The sequence below is a fragment of the Microcaecilia unicolor genome, chromosome 3 (genome assembly GCF_901765095.1).
Source record: "Microcaecilia unicolor chromosome 3, aMicUni1.1, whole genome shotgun sequence".
In the NCBI taxonomy this organism is placed as follows: domain Eukaryota; kingdom Metazoa; phylum Chordata; class Amphibia; order Gymnophiona; family Siphonopidae; genus Microcaecilia; species Microcaecilia unicolor.
The window spans coordinates 291,188,852-291,213,223 of record NC_044033.1 but is presented as its reverse complement, the minus strand read 5'-3'; the positions used below and the strand labels follow the sequence as shown (position 1 = coordinate 291,213,223).

The following is a 24,372-nucleotide window of genomic DNA, read 5'->3' as shown; positions in this document are numbered from 1 at the left end:
AACACCCTCACTTATCACCCCTACCACTGCAATTTCCCCACCCCTAGCTGTCTGTTCGTCTGTCCAATTTAGATTGTAAGCTCTGTTGAGCAGGGACTGGCTTTTCATGTTAATTTGTACAGCGCTGCGTAAGTCTAGTAGCGCTATAGAAATGTTTAATAGTAGTTTAATAGTAGTATTCCTGTGGGATATGTCTAAGACATCTGATTTTGGGTTTTAACTGATAATCACCAATGAAACACCCTGATGCAAAAAAAAAAATTAAAAAGAAATATAAAATAGGTGTTTATTGGACAAACATAGAAAAAAACCCTCCACTTCCCCTAGTACTTCCTCATTTCCTCCCCTTATCTGCCTTGGATCCTGCTCTCTGTGTTTGTGCCTTATCTGCACTGATAACTTCTCAGCTGCACAAATCCAAAAAGGTATCCAGCAATGGTTTTTGTGCTGCAGAAACACTTGTAAACACTGATTTCTTATATCCTTAAATGACCTCCAGTTAACTGGAGAAAAACACCTAGTTTTACAGTTTATGAACACTTATAAAAGGAAGCCCCAGATATATCTCATAGCCCATCTACCCTGCCCCTTCCTGATGCATATATGCTGCATAGATATCTCCAATCCTCTCATAGGATAAATGTGTCATGGATGTATTTTACAGAACATTTCTCAGCACTGAACCACAGATAGCTCCTGCACTGCTCACTCCCAAAAGACATAGGCCCTTTTATTCATGTGTATATCCCTCCATTCACTCTGCTCCCTCCCCCCATTTTGTTTATCCCCAAAGAAAACAAAACAGTGAAGTGGACCAAAGATGGAACAACCAGGCAGAGCCAGAAGTAGGAGGAAGCAGATTTTATTAAAGGACCTGACATGGCCTGTGTTTCCACGGTTGCCTATGTCAGTGTGCCATTCAACTGTGTCTCACTTGTGAAACAATCTATCATCTATTGGATTTTTTTTGTATTACTATTGTTGAAGACATGTTGGAAGCACTGCTCCATTGTGACATGTAATTTTGACCCCTGATGCAGGCAGTTGCCAAAACACTGGTTGTGCCAGGTCCTTTAATAAAATCTGCTTCCTCCTACTTTTGGCTCCACCTGGTTGTTCCATCTGCAGCCAACTTCACTGTTTTGCTTTACGTTGGTTTGTGTTGCTGCTTCCCTCTGACCTGTTTTGCTAACTCCCATAGGAACCAGCTCTTTGGTTGCAGTGGGTGCTGAGCATCCCCAATATGAGCAAACTCCATTTGTGTCCAGGGAGGGCTAATTGGAATTGTGTTTGAAATATTGGCGCTTGTGATATCTGCCACCCATTGTTCCTTAATTGCATGAGTAGTAGGTAGCTTCAGAATGCTAGACAGCCTTTCCTCCGAGATGGAAACTATGATGTGAGAGTCTAATAAGCATGTAACATGACTTCCTAATCAAAGAGCAGTATGATTTACCAATGAAATTTTATCTCCAAACAGGGTGACCGTGGTGAGACTGGCTCTGCTGGTGCACCTGGAGCTCCTGGTTCACCTGGATCTCCTGGTCCTGTTGGTCCTACTGGCAAACAAGGAGACCGTGGTGAATCTGTAAGTATCCTCACTGGAGAATATCTTCACCTTCGTATCAACATTTAGGACTAGATTGTATATATTACGCCTAAAAAATCTGCACCAAAATGAAATACGCCTAGGCGTATTCTGTAGAATAAGCCTAAATTTCTGCATGGCTTAGAGAAAATGCCGAGTGCTCATCCACATTACTAAACTTAGTTGTGGGCAATTACACCAGGTAAAACTTGGTGTAAATACCAACGCCTAAATTAGATGCAGACCAGGTATGTTCTGTAATGCGCATAGATTTTAGAAGCGCCCATGACTCACCCATTCCACACCAATGGCCACCCCCCTATTTCCAACTATGAGTCTTAGAATTTATACGCATCACATTATAGAATATACTTAGTTCTGTGCATAAATTTTAATTAATGCCGATTAGTGTCAATAATTGTTTAAGTGGCAGTTATCAGCACTGATTGGCTTGTTAACTGATTAAATTGCACGTGCAAATCCAGAACATGACTGAATTTGCGTGTGCAACTTAAGTTGCACTATATAGAATCCAGGGGTTAGAGGGTAATTTAACTGACCAGAAAGGGCTCCTGGTCAGTTAAATGGTACTTAACTGGCTATCCAGTGATATTCAGTGGGAGACGGCTGGTTATCTCTCGCTGAATATTGCCAGTTAGCACCTAGAGAATAGGCCGGTTATATCACACGATATAACTGGTTATCCGCCAATATTCAGTGCATCGCCAGCTAAGTTTGGTGGCCAAAATATCAGGTATGTCTTTAGCCAATTTAAACTTAACCAGCCAACTCTGAATATCAGCTTGACCGGTTAAATTTAAACCGGCCAAAATACACCCAGATATTCAGTGTTGGTCACCGGAAATGACCCGGTATTGAATATCTGGACTCAAAGCTAACTGCGGGAGGCAGCCCAGCTACCTCCTGTGGTCTGAATATTGGGCCCCAAGTATACATGTAAATGACCAGAATACTAGAATACATGCATGGATGCCCATGTATGCACAAACCTGCGAAAATAACAATGGTCTAACTACATGCTATTGTATAACCTGGCACCTAAATGTGATGGGTGTGCAGTTTGAAGATGGACGTATACATGGCTTGTGGCAACGCATGGGCAGGGCACACAGTGACATATATAAATTATAGAGTACTGTAATTTGTTACTGTAATTTGTGTGTGTGTGTTTTTAACAGTCTAGGTGCAAACATAAATGCTTGTGCCTAACATATGTGCATGTATATACCCGGGAATTCTGTAAAGGACTCCACATAGGTGTTGACTACCCTATACATAGATTCTTATTGACGACATCATGAAGCTTTAATTGGAGACCTGCTTCCAACATCACATCACATTAGGGAACTTCTCGTACTTTTACTTTAGATAATAAGCAAATATATTCCATGTGTACCTTATTAGGTACATATAAATATATATCTTTGTTTTCTCCTTTTCTCTAAATATATAGGACCCAATATTTAAAAGAACCTGGGCTCCTAAATTTAGACCACCTAAATTAGTTCATAAATTTGCCCCTATTTTCAACCAAAATTAGGACCTCAAGAGATTGATATTCATAAGGACATGAACATCACCAGACTGGAGAAGACCGAAGGTCCATCAAACCCAGTATCATGTTTCCAACAGTGGTCAATCCAGGTCACAAGTACCTGGCAACATCCCAGAACAGTAAAACAGATTTTTTGCTGCGTATCCTAGAAATAAGTGGTGGATTTTCCCAAGTCCATCGTAATAATGGCTTATGGGCTATTCTTTTAGGAACTTGTCCAAACATTTTTGATCCCTGCTAAGCTAACTGCTTTTACCACCTGCTCTGGCAACAAATTCCAGAGTTTAATTATACGTTGCGTGAAGAAGTATTTTCTCTGATTTGTCTTAAATTTACTACTTAGTAAATGCCCCCTAGTCCTAGTACTTTTGGAAAGAGCAAACAAGCGATTCACATCTTCTTGTTCCTCTCCACTTAGTATTTTATGCTTTATGCTCCTAAATGGTTCTTCTTTTTGAAAATGTACTTTTGAAAATATAGGATCCTAAAAAGGGAAAAAGGACCTTAGCACTGATTTTCAGCACCAGGGACTAGCTTCTATATATCGTGCCTAAAAATTCAGCACTGAAATGAATTACAAACGCTCATGACCTGCCCATTCCACTCCCATGGCCATGCACCCATTTCAGCTATGCAGCTTAAAATTTACGTGCAGTATGTTAGTATACACTTAGTTTGCGTAAATTCTAATTAATGCCAATTAGTGTCAATTGCTTGTTAATTGGCAATCAGCGCTGATTGGCTTGTTAACCAATTAGGTTATGTGCATTATTATGGAATACGCTTCAATTTCCATGCAGAAATCTCAGGGTGATATATAGAATCCGGGGGTAGGCTCATAAATTAGGCTTGTAAATCTAGTCAAAGGCATAGATTTAGAAACATAACTTTTTAAGCTCCTAAATTAAGATATATTTTCACTTGAATACGTATCCCTCCGATATTCAAAGCTATTTAACTGGTCAGAAATGGCCTCTGACTGGTTAAATATCATTTCAGCGCCTAACCACGAATATTCAGCATGAGATAACCAGTTTTCTCCTGTTGAATATTCACAGTCAGCACCAAAAGGTTAACCAGCTAAATCGCACGATAACCAGCAATGTTCAGCACTGACCAGCTAAGTTTAGTGGGCAAATCGTATTGCATAAATAGCATTCCTATCTTTGCCCACTGTTAACTTAACTGGTCAGCACTGAATATTCAGTTAGCCAGTTAAGTTAGCGCCAACCAAACAACCCCAGATATTCAATGTCAACCACTGGAAATGGCCCGCCATTGAATATCCAGGGTCAGAGCTGACTGCAGGACTTATGCGGGCTGCCTCCTGCCAGCTGAAGATCGGCTCCTTAGGCACTCATTTTCAAAAAAGAAAAATGTCTTGAGAAAGCAGGCACAAAGCGGCAGATGAACATTTTTCCCACCAAAACGTCTAAATCATGATTTTCAAAATGGCAGAATTGGGACGTTTTTCACTGAGTTCGTCCAAATAGCAAGGGGGTGTGTTGGAGGTGTGTTTTGGGCAGGAGTTTTGCGGGCTTACAATCTAGACATTTCTCTGCGGTAATGGAACAGAAAAAAAGATCCAGGTCAGAAAAGAAGTTTTAATCTAGACCTGTTGCAGTCACGACTAAGTCAGAAAAAGGTGCCCTAACTTACCGGTTGACCACAGGAGGAATGAAGGTATGACCCCCCCCCCTTAATTCTTCAGTGTTCACTGACCCCCCCCCCCCCCATCCCCCAAAGATGTAATAGTGACAATGGATACCAGGCTGTATGACAGCTCCAGATATTATGGCCATCCCTAAGAAAGCAGCAAACAAGTGGATGGAGTAGCCTAGTGGTCAGTGCAGTGGACAGTGAACAACAGGGCTCAGGTTCAGTTCCCAGTTTAACTCTTTAATTTCAGTACAAATATGTGAGCCCTCCTGAAACATAGAAATACCTTCCGTACCTAAATATATAAGTGACCTGCAAGCCTGAGGGTTATTGTAGTGGTAGACCTTTAGGGTACAGTAGGTTTTCTCTGTTCCCGGAGGGCTCACAATACATTATAAAGGGGGATAGGTGGGATTTGTACCTGGGTCCCTGTATGTGAAGTCCATTGCTCTGACCATTAGGTTGCCCTTCTGCACTGCTGGGATGTCTCTGTGGCCAGTTCACTAGGAACGCTGCCAGACGTGTTTTTCAACGTTTTTTTCCTGGGACTTTTTTCAATAATGCTACTTACAGATGGACGTGTTAAGCCTTAAAACGTCTAGTTCAAAGCCATAATCAAACCAGAAATGTAGATGTTTTTCTGGTTCGATTATGGCTGTGAGCTAGATTTGTTTTTTTAAACGTTTCCATCAAAATGTCCAAATTCGGACTTAGACGTCATATCAAAAATGTCCTATATGGCTCCTAAGTTTGGCTGAAACTAGGGCATAAATTTAGGAGCTTAAAATTTATGCTTATATTGAGGGACATAATCAAACGGCGCCGGCCATCTATATGGGCAGCCATTTATATGGCCGGCGCCGCTAACAGCGGTCCCGAACCGTATTAACGAAACAAAAGATGGCCAGCCATCTTTCGTTTCAATAATACGGTTGGGGCCGGCCAAATGTCAGAGATGGTCGGGTTTGAGAAGGCCGGCATCGGTTTTCGCCGATAATGGAAACCGATGCTGGCCATCTCAAACCCGGCCAAATCCAAGGCATTTGGTCATGGGAGGAGCCAGCATTTGTAGTGCACTGGTCCCCCTCACATGCCAGGACACCAACCGGGCACCCTAGGGGGCACTGCAGTGGACTTCAAAAATTGCTCCGAGGTGCATACCTCCCTTACCTTGTGTGCTGAGCTCCCCAAATCCCCCCCCAAACCCACTACCCACAACTGTACAACACTACCATAGCCCTAAGGGGTGAAGGGGGGCACCTATATGTGGGTACAGTGGGTTTTGGGGGGGGGTTGGATGGCTCACATTTACCATCACAAGTGTAACAGGTAGGGGGGGGGAGATGGGCCTGGGTCCACCTGCCTGAAGTGCACTGTACCCACTTAAAACTGCTTCAGGGACCTGCATACTGCTGTCAAGGAGCTGGGTATGACATTTGAGGCTGGCATAGAGGCTGGCAAAATAATGATTTTAATTTTTTTTTTTTTTTGGGTGGGAGGGAGTTGGTGACCTCTGGGGGAGTAAGGGGAGGTGATCTCTGGTTCCCTCCGGTGGTCATCTGCTCAGTTGGGGCACTTTTTTGAGGCTTGGTCCTAAAAATAAATGGACCAAGTGAAGCCGCCGAAATGCTAATCAGAGCCGGCCTTCTTTTTTCCATTATTGGCTGAAGCCGGCCATCTCCTAACCACGCCCCCGTCCCGCCTTCCATAGCCTGCCAAAACGCCCCCTTTAACTTTGGCCGGCTCTGCGACAGAAAGCAGTTGAAGCCGGTGAAAATCAGCTTTCGATTATACCAATTTCGCCGGCTTCAGCAGATGGCCGGCCATTTCCTGATTTGTGTCGGAAGATCGCCGGCTTTCTCGTTTGAAAATAAGCTGGAGAGTTAGCCCTGCCATTCATAAGATGAGATTCAGAGCCTAATTTAGGTGCCTTGGAGGTAATTCTATAACTGTGCACCTATAAATAGGCACCCAAAGCTGCCTAAAATTAAGGTGCAAGCACTAAAGTCATCCATAGAACTGGTGTAATGCTCATGCCTAAATGCTGGAGTTATACATGTGTAAATGTGAGTCCTGTCTATACTCCTCCCAGACTCTGCCTATATGTAAGATATGCACTATGGGGGTCTTTTACAAAGGCATGGAGTGGAGGAGTGGCCTAATGGTTAGGGTGGTGGACTTTGGTCCTGAGGAACTGAGTTTGATTCCCACTTCAGGCACAGGCAGCTCCTTGTGACTCTGGGCAAGTCACTTAACCCTCCATTGCCCCAGGTACAAATAAGTATCTGTATACAATATGTAAGCCGCATTGAGCCTGCCATGAGTGGGAAAGCGCAGGGTACAAATGTAACATAATAAAATAAATGAACGCTAGAGACACTCATAGGAATATCTGGGCATCACTAACATTTAGCGTACATTTATTTTTAGAGCTCGCTAAAAATGCTAGTGTGCCTTTGTAAATGGGGCCCTATATTAGATGTGTGCATATTTACTGAATAATGCTTAGGTGGAATTTTGGCATTTATGCACATATACAATAACCTCCAAATTCTATAAATGGCACCCAACATTGGGCGCATGAATGAGTACCTGGTTATAGAATAATATCAGTCATATACATAACATAATTAGCTAATTGGCGCTAAATTGGTACTTCATTGGAGATAATAGCAATAATTGTCTTTCACAAGCACTAATTGGCACTAATTAGCAATTGTGTGCATAACTAACGCCCCTAATTTGTAAACTGAGTGCCTACCTGTAGAAGTTCCTGAAAAGAAGGACATTGAAATAGCCTAAGTTGGATGCCTTGGTGACTACAGTTACATAGAAGAACATGATTCCTGTTGAGGGTGATACGGCCTTGAGTCAGTTTTGAAGTAGGCCTTTGAAGCGGCAGCCTTGGGTCTCCAAGCAGCAGTATATAGTGCTTATGTTTCCAGACCTTGTTAATGTGGGTTCAGAATACTCACTTCGAGTCCTTGCAAGAGGTTATGTCTAGTCCTTAGGAGCCTGCTCATTTGGAAGCAGTTCTCCTATGTTGCGGATGCTCTCTATAATTTAATTTGGGTTACTGCCAGATCTATGGTTCCTGTGATCTTGACATTGGCTGTGACTTTGAAACTGGTTGGCAGATACAGTTTTGAAGATTCAACTCAGCAGGTTATCCTGGAGGGTGGCCAATGTAAAGCCGATTTTTTAAAAAAGGTTCCAGAGGAGATCTGGGAAATTATAGACCAGTCAGTATGACGTCGGTGCCGGGCAAAATGGTAGAGACTATTATTAAGAACAAAATTACCGAGCATATTCAAGAGCATGGATTAATGAGACAAAGTCAACATGGATTTAATGAAGGGAAATCTTGCCTCACCAATCTACTACATTTCTTTGAAGGGGTGAACAAACATGTGGATAAAGGTGAGCTGGTTGATATTGTGTATCTGGATTTTCAGAAGGCATTTGACAAAGTACCTCATGAAAGACTCCAGAGGAAATTGGAGAGTCATTGTTCTATTGTTGATTAAAAACTGGTTAAAAGATAGAAAACAGAGAGTAGGGTTAAATGGTCATTATTCTCAATGGAGAAGGGTAGTTAGTGGGGTTCCCCAGGGCTCTGTGCTGGGACTGCTGCTTTTTAACATATTTATAAATGACCTAGAGATGGGAGTAACTAGTGAGGTAATTAAATTTGCTGAAGACACAAAGTTATTCAAAGTCATTAAATCGTGGGAGGATTGTGAAAAATTACAAGAGGACCTTGGGAGACTGGGTGTCTAAATGGCTGATGACATTTAATGTGAGCAAGTGCAAAGTGATGCATGTGGGAAAGAGGAACCCGAATTATAGCTACGTCATGCAAGGTTCCACGTTAGGAGTCACGGACCAAGAAAGGGATCTAGGTGTCGTCGTTGATGATAACGTTGAAACCTTCTGCTCAGTGTGCTGCTGCGGCTAAGAAAGCAAATAGAATGTTAGGTATTATTAGGAAAGGAATGGAAAACAAAAATGAGGATGTTATAATGCCTTTGTATTGTTCCATGGTGCAACCGCACCTCAAATATTGTGTCCATTTAATAACTGTCTATGCATAGGCGCCCCGTATAAGAGGCTTGGGGAGGCTAAGCCTCCCCAGCCCAATGGTCGACTTCCGGGTGTTGCACCCGCCCTACCCACTCCCCTCGCGCGTGCAGTTTAATTGTTTTAGTTCCGTGGCAGCGACGTCATTGACATCGCTTCCACGGAGAATACGGAGGTCAGCTCCGCCCTCTTGGCAGCAACGCAACGTCATTGACGTCGCTACGGAGGTAAGCTCCACCCCTCCGCCCCCTTGGCAGTGACGCGACGTCATTGACGTCGCTACGGAGGTAAGCTCCGCCCCCTTTAGCCTCCCCAAAATAGTTGGCTACCAACCGTCTATGGGTCTATGGACTTTTCCTTTAGGAAGCCGTCCAAACCTTTTTTAAGCCTAGTGGAGTTTAAAAAAGGTTTGGATGGCTTCCTAAAGGAAAAGTCCATAGACCATTATTAAATGGACTTGGGGAAAATCCACTATTTCTGGGATAAGCAGTATAAAATGTTTTGTACATTTTTGGGATCTTGCCGGGTATTTGTGACCTGGATTGTTGGAAACAGGATGCTGGGCTCGATGGACCTTTGGTCTTTCCCAGTATGGCAATACTTATGTACTTCAATTCTGGTCGCTGTATCTCAAAAAAGATATAGTGAAATTAGAAAAGATGCAGAGAAGGGCGACGAAAATGATAAAGGGGATGGGATGACTTCCCTATGAGGAAAGGCTAAAGCGGCTAGGGCTCTTCAGCTTGGAGAAAAGGCGACTGAGGAGAGATATGATAGAGGTCTATAAAATAATGAGTGGAGTTGAACGGGTAGATGTGAAGCATCTGTTCACGGTTTCCAAAAATACTAGGACCAGGAGGCATGCGATGAAGTTACAATGTAGTAAATTTAAAACGAATCAGAGAAACGTTTTCTTCACTCAACGTGTAATTAAACTCTGGAATTTGTTGCCAGAGAATGTGGTAAAGGTGGTTAGCTTAGTGGAGTTTAAAAAAGGTTTGGACGGCTTCCTAAAGGAAAAATCCATAGACCGTTATTAAATGGACTTGGGGAAAATCCATTATTTCTGGGATAAGCAGTATGGAATGTTTTGTACTTTTTTGGGATCTTGCCAGGTATTTGTGATCTGGATTGGCCAATGTTGGAAACAGGATGCCGGGCTTGATGGACCTTTGGTCCTTCCCAGTATGGCAATACTTATGTACTTATATCTATGAAAGCTAGATTTCAAGATGGTAAACCTGGGGTTTTCATCCAAGTCTTCGGGCACAGTCATCCAGTCGGGTTTTTCAGGATATCCCCATTGAATTCAATGGGGTACATTTTTACTGACTCCAGCTCCACCCAAAATTGCTTCCAACTCCTTGACTCCGACTCCACAGCCTTGCCTGTCTGTCTCTTGTGATTGATAACATGATACTGAAGCATCAAACCCCACCAGAAGGAATGCAAATAGAGGACTCCCATACAACTGAGAGGAAACATTGCATTTCATCCAAACACCTCAAAAACTCATGCTCCCAGGTCTCCACTCAATGATTCCAGGTTCATATCATCTGTCATTGTAATGGTTACATGAGACACAAACTGATCTAATAGCTGTATCCAGTCTATAAGCTCCTAGTGCTATCACTCTCTTCCTGCCTCCTGGTTCTTCCTAATTCACACTACATAAACCAATGGAACAGAAACAAGCCAATGATCTGTTTAAGAGATCTACCACAAATATATACGAGCATACCCTAACTTGCTTCTCCTCCAGGTCAGTCCCCAGGTCCAAAATATGCCCCTTAACTGTGTTAAAGAGATCTACATACTGATCAAAACCTAATACTTCTAATGCTGAAAGGAAATACTTTACCTTAGAGCACTGTTCCCTCTAAGCTGAGTAAGGGTCCTTCACTTACACTCCTGCCAATAGGGGTGCTGTTTCACTTTCATATTTTCAATAGTGAGGGACAGGCAAGCTCTGCAGGGTTCCAGGGAACCTGCCTGTCCCTAGCAACTGAAGACACATTATTGAAGCATCACCCTCCACTGGCAGCAATGCATTTGGAGGACTCCTGCTCAGCTTAGAGGGATCAGTGCCTTAGAGCAACCTAAATTATTGAAATGCAAGTTAAATATGACCTACTACTATAAATACAGAAACTATAAATTAATCTCCGCTTTCAAATCTAAAACTTCCTCCCATCTCCTTACATCCCCACTGGGGATGGGGAGCAACATACATAACCATTATATCCTACCCCCTCAAAACCCACCATTTCCATTCCCCCCCAATTGCTACTCCTGAACTTGCTCACACTGAAGTCCTTCCCAAAAAACAAAGCCATCTCTCTCCCTTTGTCCTACATGAGCCTCAAAGAAAACTTTATATCCAAATTTCAGTCAAGTCCACCCCCCTTATCTCTTGAAAACTTTGTTTCCATAACTGCTAGAAAATCTAAGGCATATTAGTCAATAAGATCTCCTATCACTAACTCCTTTTTCCATGACCTGACATTGAAGAGTCTTTTGTGAGGAAATTTCGTAATTTAGATTGCAATGTCTGGAATGTTGACAGATTTTCTTACACTGATCTCCCTTTGTTCCACTATGTCTATGGACACTGCAAGTTCTCATTCTTTCTCTTTCATTTCTCTATAGGGAGCTCAAGGTCCAATGGGACCAGCAGGCCCTGCGGGGGCTCGAGGCATATCAGTAGGTATTCTGTGTTGTAAAATTATATTTTTGATAAAAATCAGCGAAATAAAACAGAACTATTTATTGTCATATGTAACTTTTCTGTGTTCGGTAGAAGTAATATCAACAGAAAGTGAAGGTCATTATGTAACAGAAACGGAGCAGATTGTGTTGACCTACAGGAGGGCTCTCCAGTTATTAGGATTCTTAAACCTTATTGAATTTTCGTTTCAGGGTCCTCAAGGACCTCGTGGTGACAAGGGAGAGGCTGGTGAAGCTGGTGAGCGAGGTCAGAAGGGTCACAGAGGCTTCACTGGTCTCCAAGGTCTGCCTGGTCCTCCTGTGAGTATTGTTCATCCTTTCATTTACAAAGCGTTAGCTCTAAATTGTGTGTAGCCTGAATAACCAACCTGCCTCTGCATGTTACTTGTTCAATTCCACATGCTTTTGCCTAATCTTTACAAACTGCAGTACAGGCAGGGACGGATCACAAATAATAGCTTATAGAGCCCTCATCCCCCTTCCCAGCTACAACCACCAGACTGTACAGTTAGGCTGCTATGCAAAGCTCGCCCTGATAATGAGAAGGGCTCCTGGACCTGGGCCCAGTAGGCCTGTGCGACGATCCATCCCCGAGTACAGGGGACAGCTGAGTGCTGCCCTAGACCCTAAGCAGAACATGATGCTGTGACAGACTAGCTACTTTCAAATTTCCATAGTTTAGAATTGTTTTTAGTGCATGTCTAAATTGCTACAGAAGTATTCATTCAGAAGGATTGCAGAAGCTGTTGGGTAATTAATTAGCAAGGCCTCTCATGAGTTCATGGTCACTGTGTTGCTGACACTGAATGATGAACTCCTGTGTTATTGTTTTGGTTCCTGTATAGGGCTCTTCTGGTGACCAAGGTGCAACTGGGCCTGCTGGACCTGCCGGTCCAAGAGTAAGTAAAACACATTATCTTATGGTGCATTTGGCATCCAGATCATCCATCTCCTCTGTGAGATAACATGGATGAGGAGAGAGACCATGTCACAAAAATAGCAAATGAGGTTTAATATCAATTGTTATTACATAGTTGCAATCAAAGCCCTGTCATTACGCAATATTAATTCATCAGCATTTATTATACAAAAACCAACAGACTCCAGCTGTTAGACACTAGTAGTCTGAGAGAACTCTTTTCATTACAGTTGGAAAATCCTAGATGCTTCTTGCTCACATGTACATGGTAATGCAGAAACACACATGTGTCCAGTCAGCTCTCTCATACAGAGAGTACTTTTATGAAAAAAGGGTACCTAGGCTGTGAAGGCGAGTTATATATCTACATGCCTTTTTAAAATTGTATCAGGGAAAGTAGGTGTAATTATCCCAGCTCTGAGGCAGTATAATTTGTGTGTGTGTATGTGCCAGTAAAAATAGGCCCATATTTGCAGATTTTATACAGCACATACATAAGTGCCTGTCCTGCCAGTGTTGGGCCTATTCTCCATCGCCAGGAACACATATGTTGAGCAATTCTGAAAAGTGCGCAAGGTAAAAAACATCCTATGCGTAGTTCAAACAGAAATCCAAAGAGTAGGGGTGGACCAAAAAATCTTTGCAACCTGAGGTAGATAAAAGCGAACTTTATTCAGCATCACACAGATGTATGACCTGACACGGGGCCATGTTTCAACGGAACAACCGTCTGCTTTAGGGGTCTGACACTTACTGTTGAAAATCACAAAATATGGGTGCAGAATAGTACAATTGATGATCAAAAAGCCGCTCTGGTATGAAGCAACACTTACTGCTAAAGTGCAGCGAAAACAAGTCGGATGCCAGTAAGCTCGCCTACCTTTTTTTGGAGTAATAAGGAGTAATAGATACATCCAATCTTAACAAATTTGTCTGGCACTTTCTTTGCCTAGGTTTAAATCACTTCTGCTGGCATCTGGTCACAGTGACCGATGATTGTCTTTCCTACTCCTCTTTATCTACTTTTCCCTTTGTGGGAACAATATTTTTGAAGTCTTTGAAGTTTTGGACTATTGAATAAAATATGATAATGGTAAAAATAAGGAAGGTTTTTTTATGCCGAGGATGATAACTACCACTATCATATTTTATTCAATAGTCCAAAACTTTAAAGACTTCAAAAATACTGTGATAATTCAAAAACTCCTTAAACAGGAGTATTTATCTAAACAGATCCTCTGTCTGCTTCAAGTCGTCATGCAGAGAGTCAGCTTGATCAATCAATTTCTAAATTTCCCCAAGTCCCACAGTGACTGTCGACGATGGCCAGCGTTTCGCAAGGCTGCTTCAGGATACAGTCATCTGGGATTTAAAGGGCGCAAACACGCTCCTCAGCTCCATAGAGTTTGTAATACCTGGGGCGGTCTTGAAGCTTTTTCCTTCCAATTTTAACTTTTTTATAAGATGTCTGCTGTCTGAGACAAACTTTTGATACTCCTTTACTATTTGACAGTGGAGTTTCTTTCCTTGTTGTTTTTAGTTTACATAGAAAGTTTTAAATATACATGAACTCTCCCCATTATACACACACATACACGTTTCTTCTTTTTAACCTTCCCAGTCTTTTCCATGACCTATACTAGTTAGTATTTGTTTAAAGAGTTAGGTTTTATTAAAAAATGATTTATTAAATATAGGGATGTTGGGTTGGATGACAGTTGAATCCTGTTGATGTCCTTGTTTTTGCTGTCTTATTCTCATAGGGTCTCCCTGGTCCTGTCGGCCCTTCTGGTAAAGAAGGCTCTAATGGTCACCCTGGTCCTATTGGTCCTCCTGGTCCCCGTGGTCGTAGTGGTGAAAGTGGCCCCTCTGTAAGTATTACTTGTTCTGTGAAGGCCCCAAAATTGCAAATAGCTTAATAAGAATAGGTCTGAAAATTGATTGAGAAGCTGTGTGGCCAGCCCTAATGCTATTTCTTCTATGTTTGGGGGAGGTCTCATGATATCACAGAGCTCTTACCTTGGTGGGGCTTAATGAGAATACTGAGGAGATGAGGTAGAAAACACACACTAAAATCCCAGATAGTGATTATATTCCATGAGCTGTCTGTTTATAAACAGGCAGTGTACTTTTCAGACTTTAATGTTATTTTCTCTATATAGATGTTTTCACCTGTACTGAGTTGGCTTTTCTAGAAAGCTGTGGTTGAGAAACGTCCAGCATTGTTATTGGCCAGACAATGTACCTGTGTCCTTTAAGAAACAAACTGTCAAAATCCATTAAACGAGGTAAATGCCTATTGACATGGGTAAATTGGCTATCTGAAAATGCCTAGGCCGTGCTCTGCAGAAGGTACATGCAGGTCTCAACAACAGAGGATAAAAGGCCTGGGGATGTGTTTAGGTAGTGGAAGGGAAATAATGATATAAATTACATTTTCAAAGGAAAAAGTACTCATGAAAAAGACCTGGCATAAATCTTTGTGGTTCCATCTCTCCCAGGCAGTTTTCATAAACAAAGTATGTTCATGCTTTTTGTTTGAGAACTGGTGTGAAACCTCAAGGCAGAGTTTCCTGTAGGGAACGTGGGTGTCCACGCATTCCTAATACGTGGGATGGTGCAGCAATTATCACAAGGCTAGAGGATAATTTTATGACAAATACAAAAAAGAATGGGAATTTCAATATAACTGTTCTTCAATATGTGACTATAGTGTACCACAAAAAATAGATTATTACAAATATTTTTATTCAAACTATTAAAGTCAATCTTCTAAATGGTTATATAAAACATAAAAACCCTTAGAGTGAATACTGTTCTCTGATTTGATTACAGCTTCTCATTATATACATATACTCCTTAAATCTTCATTCTAAATATTCGTAAATGATTATATATAGATGTTAATAGTCTATGAAGATGTCAATGATGTTCATTCAAAACAGCATAGAAACAACAAACCTTCAGTATTACTGAATCCATTGATGTTTACGAACAATATTGTATAGTCATCAAAAAATCTTTTGAATAATCCAGATCATCACAGTACATCCTTATCGGACAGGAACAAGAGATCTCAACTGCCACATCTCTTGTTCCTGTCCGATAAGGATGTGATTAGGAGAACTATAAAAACCATTGCTAAGCAGTGGACATTATATGGCTCCTGAAGACGCCTGTTGGCGAAACAGTCTTGTGTAGAGCTGTTTTCATCAGTAATTGCAATTTCATATGTTGGAAGAAGTTGATCATACATGGAATATAGTTGCCCAACAGAACTTACCTGCCCTTCACAATTGGAACAGCAATCAGCCCCTCCCCCCCCCCCCCTTGATAAAATACAGGTGGTGAACACCTGCGCACCTGATTGTCCATGGGTAAAACTACTTGGGAACTTTGCATCAGTATAAGCAATTTTGAAAATCGCTCTTAAAAGGAACAGATCAAACATCACTAACTTTCTGATAGCTGTGAACAATTTATACAGCAAAAAGTTTAATTTTATGATCCAGAGCAAAGGTGTGATTTTTGTAATTAAAACACATTTATGAGGCGGATTTTCAAAGATAAGTAGATGTGCTTCTAAGGAAGACTGCCTGAAATTCCTAAAACATATGCACCCGTGAAACAGGACTGGTTTTTCGACTAGCAGAGGTATCAAACTTCTTATGAACATCGGTTAGGATGAAACAAAAAGGAGGGTAACTTTAAAACAGATGCACATAGGCGTTTATGTTGAACTCTGTTTTATAAAGACAACATAGGCAGCTACGTGCTTTTATATAACTGCTTCGTCTGAAATCTGCTGCACAAAGCTACAATTACTCTCTGGGAGTTTAAGTGTTCCTTCTCTAACCCTCCTGTTTACTAAGCTGCGCGGCAATGTCCACATAGCCCATTCAAAGTGAATGGGCTGTGTTGGCATTAGTTCACAGCAGCCTCTAGCACAGCTTAGTAAAGGGGAGGAGAGGGGAGAGTAAGTTTTCATAAATACATACCTGTTTCGTAATTTGTGTGCATGTCACAACACTGCCCCAGCTCTGCCTCTGGGAACAGTGATGTGTATAGCACATAAAGGGGATGGGATTTGGTACACCACCTTTCTGTGGTTACAGTCAAAGTGGTTTACGTGGAGGGGCATTTTTGAACGGGAACGACCATCTCTAAGGGCACCCATCTCTGAAGACGTCGCTGCTAAGGGGTGGGGTGTCCCGTATTATCGAAACAAGATGGGTGTCCATCTTTCGTTTCGATAATACGGTTGGGGACGCCCAAATCTCAACATTTAAGTCGACCTAAATGTTGAGATGGTTGACCTTAGAGATGGACAACCTCAGTTTTCGCCGATAATGGAAACCGAGGACGCCCATCTCAAAAAACAACCAAATGCAAGCCCTTTGGTCGTGGGAGGAGCCAGCATTCATAGTGCACTGGTCCCCCTCACATGCCAGGACACCAACCGGGCACCCTAGGGGGCAGTGCAGTGGACTTTACAAATTGCTCCCAGGTGCATAGCTCCCTTACCTTGTGTGCTGAGCCCCCCAACCCCCCCAACCCACTCCCCACAACTATATACCACTACCATAGCCCTAAGGGGTGAAGGGGGACACCTACATGTGGGTACAGTGGGTTTCGGGTGGGTTTTGGAGGGCTCACATTTACCACCACAAGTGTAACAGGTAGGGGGGGATGGGCCTGGTTACGCCTGCCTGAAGTGCACTGCACCCACTAAAAACTGGAGCTGGGCATGACATTTGAGGCTGGCATAGAGGCTGGAAAAATGTTTTTTAATTTTTTTTTAAGGGTGGGAGGGGGTTGGTGACCACTGGGGGAGTAAGGGGAGGTCATCTCCGATTCCCTCCGGTGGTCATCTGGTCAGTTCAGGCACCTTTTCAAGGCTTGGTCATGAAAAAAAGGGACCAAGTAAAGTCGGCCAAATGCTCTTCAGGAACGCCCTTCTTTTTTCCATTATCGGCTGAGGACGCCCATCTCTTAGCCACGCCCCATCCTGCCTTCGGTACACTGCCGACACGCCCCCATGAACTTTGGTCGTCCCCGTGACGGAAAGCAGTTGAGGACGCCCAAAATCGGCTTTCGATTATGCCGATTTGGGTGACCCTGAGAGAAGGATGCCCATCTCCCAATGTGTGTCGGAAGATGGGCGTCCTTCTCTTTCAATTATGCCGCTGATAGTATATGCAGGTACTAGGTCAGTGAAGGGTTAAGTGACTTGCCTAGTTTATACAATTGAACCCAATTCCCCAGGTTCTCAGTCCACTGCACTCCTCCACTCCATAAAACCAGCAGCATGCACTTTTACGCATATAGAAATTAAAAGATTTTCAGCTGTCTATTCCCTATACTTGGAATCAAAATATGGAACTCTCTACCTATTCCCATCAGAACAGAAAAGAGCTACCTCAACTTCAGGAAGAGGCTAAAAACCTTTCTCTTCCCAAAGACTGCTTCATAATAATCCATCATGACTTTTACTTCCTTGTACCATCCATTATTCTTTCCTTTAATGTTTTTAGTCTTATGCATTACACCAATGGTCTGTAATGTTTCTCATACCTCACACTAACACTATCTGCTTTTGTCTCACCTAGGGCCAGATGCACTAAACCTAACAAGCCAATAACGAGCCATTAACAAACAAGTAGTAAACCCAGGCATGCACTAAAAGCCATTTTAGGACAACGGTAGCAGCTAACGAAAACGGAATGCAGATGAGCAAATTGTGTAGAAACCCTATTGTAATGAGATGCACTAAGCTTTTCCGATTGCCTTAACGCTGGAAACTCTAACGAGAGGTCTGTACCTCTCATTGGGGCTGTGCGGGATCGAAAACTGATGAAAAACCGCTATAAAAATCATTCCGCACCCCGCTGCAATAATAAAAAAAAGTGCAGTTGAGGCCGGCCATTGGAAAAAGGCGGCCGTTTTCGCTATCATTCCGCCCCCCGCCGCAATATTTTAAAAAAGTGCAGTTGAGGCCGGCCACCGGAAAAAGGCGGCCGTTTTCGCCATCATTCATCTCCGCAATAATAAAGAACGTCTTTTTTGGCCGTACTTCACTCAGCTGAGAGACCTAGAAGTCTCTGAGCCAATCACAGCGCGTTTAGCTCGGATAACCGCGCTGTGATTGGCTCAGAGACTTCCTGGTCTCTCAGCTGTGAAGCACTGCCAAAAAAGACGTTTTTATTATTAAAAAGGGGGGAATGACGATCCAAAACAAACGTCCATTTTGGCCGTCATTCCCCCCTTGCAATAATAAAAATGTTTTTTTTTGTAGTGCTTCACAGCTTGAGAGACCAGGAAGTCTCTGAGCCAATCACAGCGCATTTAGCCGAGCTAAACGCGTTGTGATTGGCTCAGAGACTTCCTGGTATCTGAGCTGAGTGAAGCACTGCCAGAAAAGATGTTTTTATTATTGCAAGGGAAATGGACATTTTTTTTTATGGCCAGACATAACCCCCTTTTTTAATAATAAAGACGTCTTTTTTTGGCAGTGCTTCACAGCTGAGAGACCAGGAAGTCTCTGAGCCAATCACAGCTGAGTGAAGCATGGCCAAAAAAGACGTTCTTTATTATTGCAGAGGTGAATGACGGCGAAAACGGACGCCTTTTCTCGATGGCCGGCCTCAACTGCAGTTTTGTTTTTATTATTGCGGCGGGGGTGGGGTGAGCAGCGCGGCGTCTTTGGGAGGCACAGGCGTATTTGGCATGCACAGAGCAGCCAGCATAACGCTTTGCAGCTCTGCGCATGCTCGACCGGCCGATTGGCCAACTGTTTTACGATGAAATAGAGAATGCAAGTGAGCTACAATGAGTAGCTCATTTGCATTCCCTTTCCTTGATGCATAGCTGTTCCCTACCGATTCACTATGGAATTCGGTAGGGAACGGCTCTAACGATGACTTTAGTGCATCTGGCCCCTAGAATGTAAACCGCACTGAACCCTGGTATACAAGAATTGAATTGAATATACATACCCCATGGACAATTTTAGAACAGCCTATTTCTGCTCATGTGGCAGGCAATGCTATAAAGGGCTGTCTACTCTCCTTTATAGAATATTAATATATCCAGTTATATATGTGCCTATGTGTTTAGGCATAAGCACCAATGTTCACCATAGATCTGGTAAATGCTTGCACCTACAATTGATGCTTGCAATAGGTGAAAAAAAAGATTGCAGACTCACATGCTACATTACTAGTAAGTAACTAGGAGAGGGAAAATATCAGTCACATAAAATTATAGGTCAGCGGACCTCCCGCAGCATACAGCTGTCCCAAGTCCAGAAACTTAGAAATGTATTTCAGTCATTTGTTACTCCCACCTCCATCCTACCAGTTATGCCTTATTTTATTTTACCAAAATTTATATTAAAAAATGTTTTTCAAAGGATTCTGTGTTATGAACTTCACAAAGGGTTCCCTCAGAATAGAAAACAATATATCATAAAAAATGAAGCGATTATTTAGCTGAAAAAGGGGCATTCAGCGCTGAAGTTGTGGACTTGGGACCGCTGTGCGAGGTCCATTGACCTATAATTTTATGTGACCAATGTTCTCTCTCTCCGACGGGCCCTTCTACAAAGGCATGCCAAAAACTGACCTGCGGCAGTGTGGATATGTTTGTGGCGCACACTGGACTCTTGCTGTACTGTGAAAAAAAAAGGGATTTTTTTTTTAATGGGCCGGAAAATGGACGTGCGACAAAATGACTACCAGAGCGCGTACATTTTTGGCCTGAGACCTTACCGCCACCCATTGACTTAGCGGTAAGGTCTCATGCGCTACCCAGATGGTAAACATGCAGAGCACGCCAACTGCCATTTACTGCTGGATAGGTGACCCACAGTAGAAAATATTTTCTACCACGTGTTTTCGGTGCGCACCAAATTCAGAATTACCACCGAGGCACACGGTAGCCGGGTGGTAATGCCAGTTTGGGGCATGCTGGATGTGCTTAGGCCCTTATGTACCTTTGTAAAAGGTCTCCCTAGTTACTTACTAGCAATGTAGCGTGTGAGTCTGTAATTTCCTTTTTTTTAGTATTTTGCGTTTTGATATTTTTGTGGAATTTGGTGTGTATACCCTTTATTTTTTTTAACCATTCTACACCTCTCAGGATTTTGTAGACCTCAATCATATCCCCGCCCCAGCCCCCAGCCATCTCTTTTCCAAACTGAAAAGCCCTAACCTCTTTAGCCTTTCCTCATATAGGAGGAATTCCATCCCTTTTTGGTCGCCATAGCACATGTCCACTGTAAACATTCAACAAGTAGAGGATTACCCTGATGCATCCAATTGCAAGGTTGTGCCTCTAGAGCAGGGGTAGGCAACCTTTATACATGGAGGACCACATGAATGTCAGAACTATCTCTAGTGGGCCACAACTTTATGTAATGTCCCTAGACCTTCTGTGATAAATTAGTACAGTTTATCTAAACATGATGGAGACAAACTTCTAGAGTGGCTATTCTGAAAATATTTGTGAAATACAGTATTTAAAATCACCAAAACTCTGGTTAATGCTGTTTTCCATATATACTTTCCATGGGCTCAAGAGCTGCATAAAATTCAGTGCCAGGTCACAGATTGCCCACCCCTTTTCTAAAGCACCCATTTTACTGAATGCTCAGTTTTGACCACCAGCTGGTCTATTTGAACATCTAATGTTACATTCGCAGACACCTATGTAACTGACATTGGCATCTTAGAAAAATTAGCCTTCTAAATAAAATGCTGTACTCAGCACACATGGGGAAGACTACTTCCATTTCCTGGGAGCAAAAGACATTTCATCTTGGTCCTCCTTTCACCACACAACCTAGAGCTTGATATTGCCTAAACTCCAAACTGGAAGCAGACTCCACAGTATTTTTAAATCAGTGACTACGGTTCAGTTTCTGTGTTGCTTTAGTGCACCACCATCATAATGCAGCCTGTGACTGGTTTATGTACATGAGTAATGCCATCCTTTGCTCATTCTGCACTGCTCTGAGAAAGAGAGCAAAGCTTTTAATGAGTTAGTCACAAGCTGTGAAGTGTATTGACCCTTACTTGATTATGTACTCTAAATCAGTTCATAGAAACAGAAGCATACATTTTTATAAAGTGGGATATTTTCCACAGTAAAAGTGGGATACCTTTTTGTTCAGGGTAATACTATTTCAACTAATTTGTCAGGATTTTATTTCATTAAAAATTGATTCTTAAATCTGAGTATTAGTGCCACAAGGCATCTGTAGAGCATATATTGAATGAACAGATATCTTTTCAACTGTTATTAGTTAGTATGTTATTAAAACTGAAGGTACAAGTGAAACGCAAGTGACCAACGTTCCAAGCTGGGCATTGCATATGAACAGAGAATCACATTATACTAAGTTGGGCATTTCCATATGGCAAAAAAGATACCACTCAAAGCTAGGAAATAGATGTGGACAGAGAGTGACACCCTACCAAATTACACAATGCATAACAGGAGAGAGTGACAGCATTCCAAGGTGAGCACTGTTCATAGTGATATTTTCTAATGGAGGTTGCTTGTTCTTTTTTTTTCCATAGGGTCCTCCTGGTCTGCCTGGTCCCCCTGGTCCCCCTGGTCCTCCAGGCCCTGGCATTGACCTCTCTGCCTTTGCTGGCATGTCTCAGCCTGAGAAAGGCCCTGATCCTCTGCGTTACATGCGCGCTGACCAAGCCTCCAGCAGCCTTCGCCAGCATGATGTAGAGGTTGATGCTACTTTGAAATCCCTCAACAACCAAATTGAGAGCATCAGAAGCCCTGAAGGTAGCAAGAAGAACCCTGCTCGCACCTGTCGTGATCTGAAGCTGTGCCATTCTGATTGGAAGAGTGGTATGTTCCAGTGGGGCAACCCAACATAACTGCACAGTGCTTATTTAATTTACTGCCATAGTCCATGTGACAACTGATGTCAGACAGGAGGTCATGAAACACTACTAAGGGTGTCCAGTGCTCCTCTGTCTCCTGAGATTTTTACCCACACTGTACATCTGGAGAAGGTTTTCACCTGGGATTTTGTATAGTAAATGATGGCACAGAAAGACCAGTAGGTTCCTGCCATCTGCCCAATTATTTCTCTCTACACTGCTCTGGTTATGGGTATCACTAGGGCTTCTGATTTTAGATATTAACACAAAAAACACCCCTGAGGCAAAGAAAAATTAATTGGTGTTTATTGGATCAGAAAAAGATTTTGCCTGGCGCTCTCCCACCTCTCCCCTTACCTGCCTTAGGTCTTCCACTGTTTTTCTGCCTTTTCTGTGCTAATGACCCCGAGAAAACACTGATAAACAACAGTTTTCTGTACCTTCAGAGGACTCTTCATTAGCTGGAAAATAAATATACAAGTTTAACGTTTATAAACACCGAGGGCCCAATATTCAGCTTGCAGCAGTCACAATTTTAAAGGTGCTGACTGTTGTAGGCAGAACATGACCTGAATATTCAATCTAGGCACTGACATTGAATATCCAGGATTTGCTCACCTACAGAAGTTATTCATGTTACAGCCAATTTTCAGACCAGTGCCCACATAACAAGTTAGGACACCACTACCCGACATTCAGACCAGTGCCTAGGTAACTGGACGGATAAAGTTACATAAATATTGCCATACTGGGACAGACCAAGGGTCCATCAAGCCCAGCATCCTGTTTCCAATAGCGGTCAATCCAGGTCACGTGTACCTGGTAAGATCCCCAAACGGTACAATACATTTTATGCTGCTTATCCTAGAAATAAGCAGTGGATTTTCCCCAAGTCTATGGACTTTTCCTTTAGGAAGCCATCCAAACTTTTTTTAAACCCCTCTAAGCTAAGACATCAGTAGCCGATATTCAGAGCAGTGCCCAGATAACTGGATGGATAAAGTTAGGACAACATTTTTGCTGTCCTAGCTTTGATCAGGGCAAGTACCCATTTAGAAGTCTAAAAACCGCTAACCAGCTAAATCCCAACTCTGCCCAAACTCCATCCTTGGACTGCTCCGACACTCACCAGATAGTGCCCTCGGATTTTCAACTGTACTATTTGGTTAATTATTTATCTAGATTTAGCTCACACCTTTTCAGTGGTAGCACAAGGTGAGTAACACTAAGGTACACTAGGTATTAAGTATCACTGAACTCTGAGGATCAGCTGATCAGCGCAATTTAACTGGGAAGGAGCTTCTCCTGTCCAACTAAATCAGTTTAACTATCAGACACTCTGGGCATATCCCACCTATCAGCTATACAAAACTTGGCTGCCTGCCATAGGCGGTCGGTGGCCCAACTGTTTGGGGAGGCTACAGGGGGCGTGGTTAGGGGTGGGGCCAGTGGTGGAGCTTAAATCCATAATTGTCTGATAACACGCAGAAAAAATAAATAAAAATAAAAGTCACAATTAATACCTTTTATTAAATTTAGATATTAGATATCATATGTCAAAGAATAAAGTGGTTGCTCAAAGCATAGTCTAACCACAATCGCTCAACTGCAAAACACTATGCACAACTTTGTCCAAAAACACACTCAGAACCTTACTGTACCATAAATATTACACTGGGTAAACCTAATACACCAATATACCACCCATACGGAAAATGCAGACTGTCAGCAATATGAAACAAGGGATCATATCATCACAATTCTCATGTAGAGCCACAAAACACCCTAATTCATGTTTAATGTGGGATAAAATGCCATAAATAAATAAATATAAACTTTTAATTTTGAGCACCTGATTCTCAAAGTGGACATATTCCAAACACTATAATGAAAATAAAATGATCTTTTCTACCTTTGT

At 42.4% G+C, this 24,372-nt stretch overlaps 1 protein-coding gene across 3 annotated transcripts in view; it reads left to right on the top strand.

The window, feature by feature from the left end:
• The window catches only part of COL2A1 (collagen type II alpha 1 chain), a 308,500-nt gene that overhangs the window by 272,015 nt on the left and 12,113 nt on the right, over window positions 1-24,372 (top strand). For all 3 annotated transcript variants that reach the window (XM_030198168.1, XM_030198167.1, XM_030198166.1), the window contains 6 exons: window positions 1,481-1,588; window positions 11,553-11,606; window positions 11,823-11,930; window positions 12,476-12,529; window positions 14,313-14,420; window positions 22,131-22,419. In XM_030198168.1, the coding sequence (XP_030054028.1) occupies window positions 1,481-1,588; window positions 11,553-11,606; window positions 11,823-11,930; window positions 12,476-12,529; window positions 14,313-14,420; window positions 22,131-22,419 (721 nt within the window). The remainder of the gene's footprint in view (window positions 1-1,480; window positions 1,589-11,552; window positions 11,607-11,822; window positions 11,931-12,475; window positions 12,530-14,312; window positions 14,421-22,130; window positions 22,420-24,372) is intronic.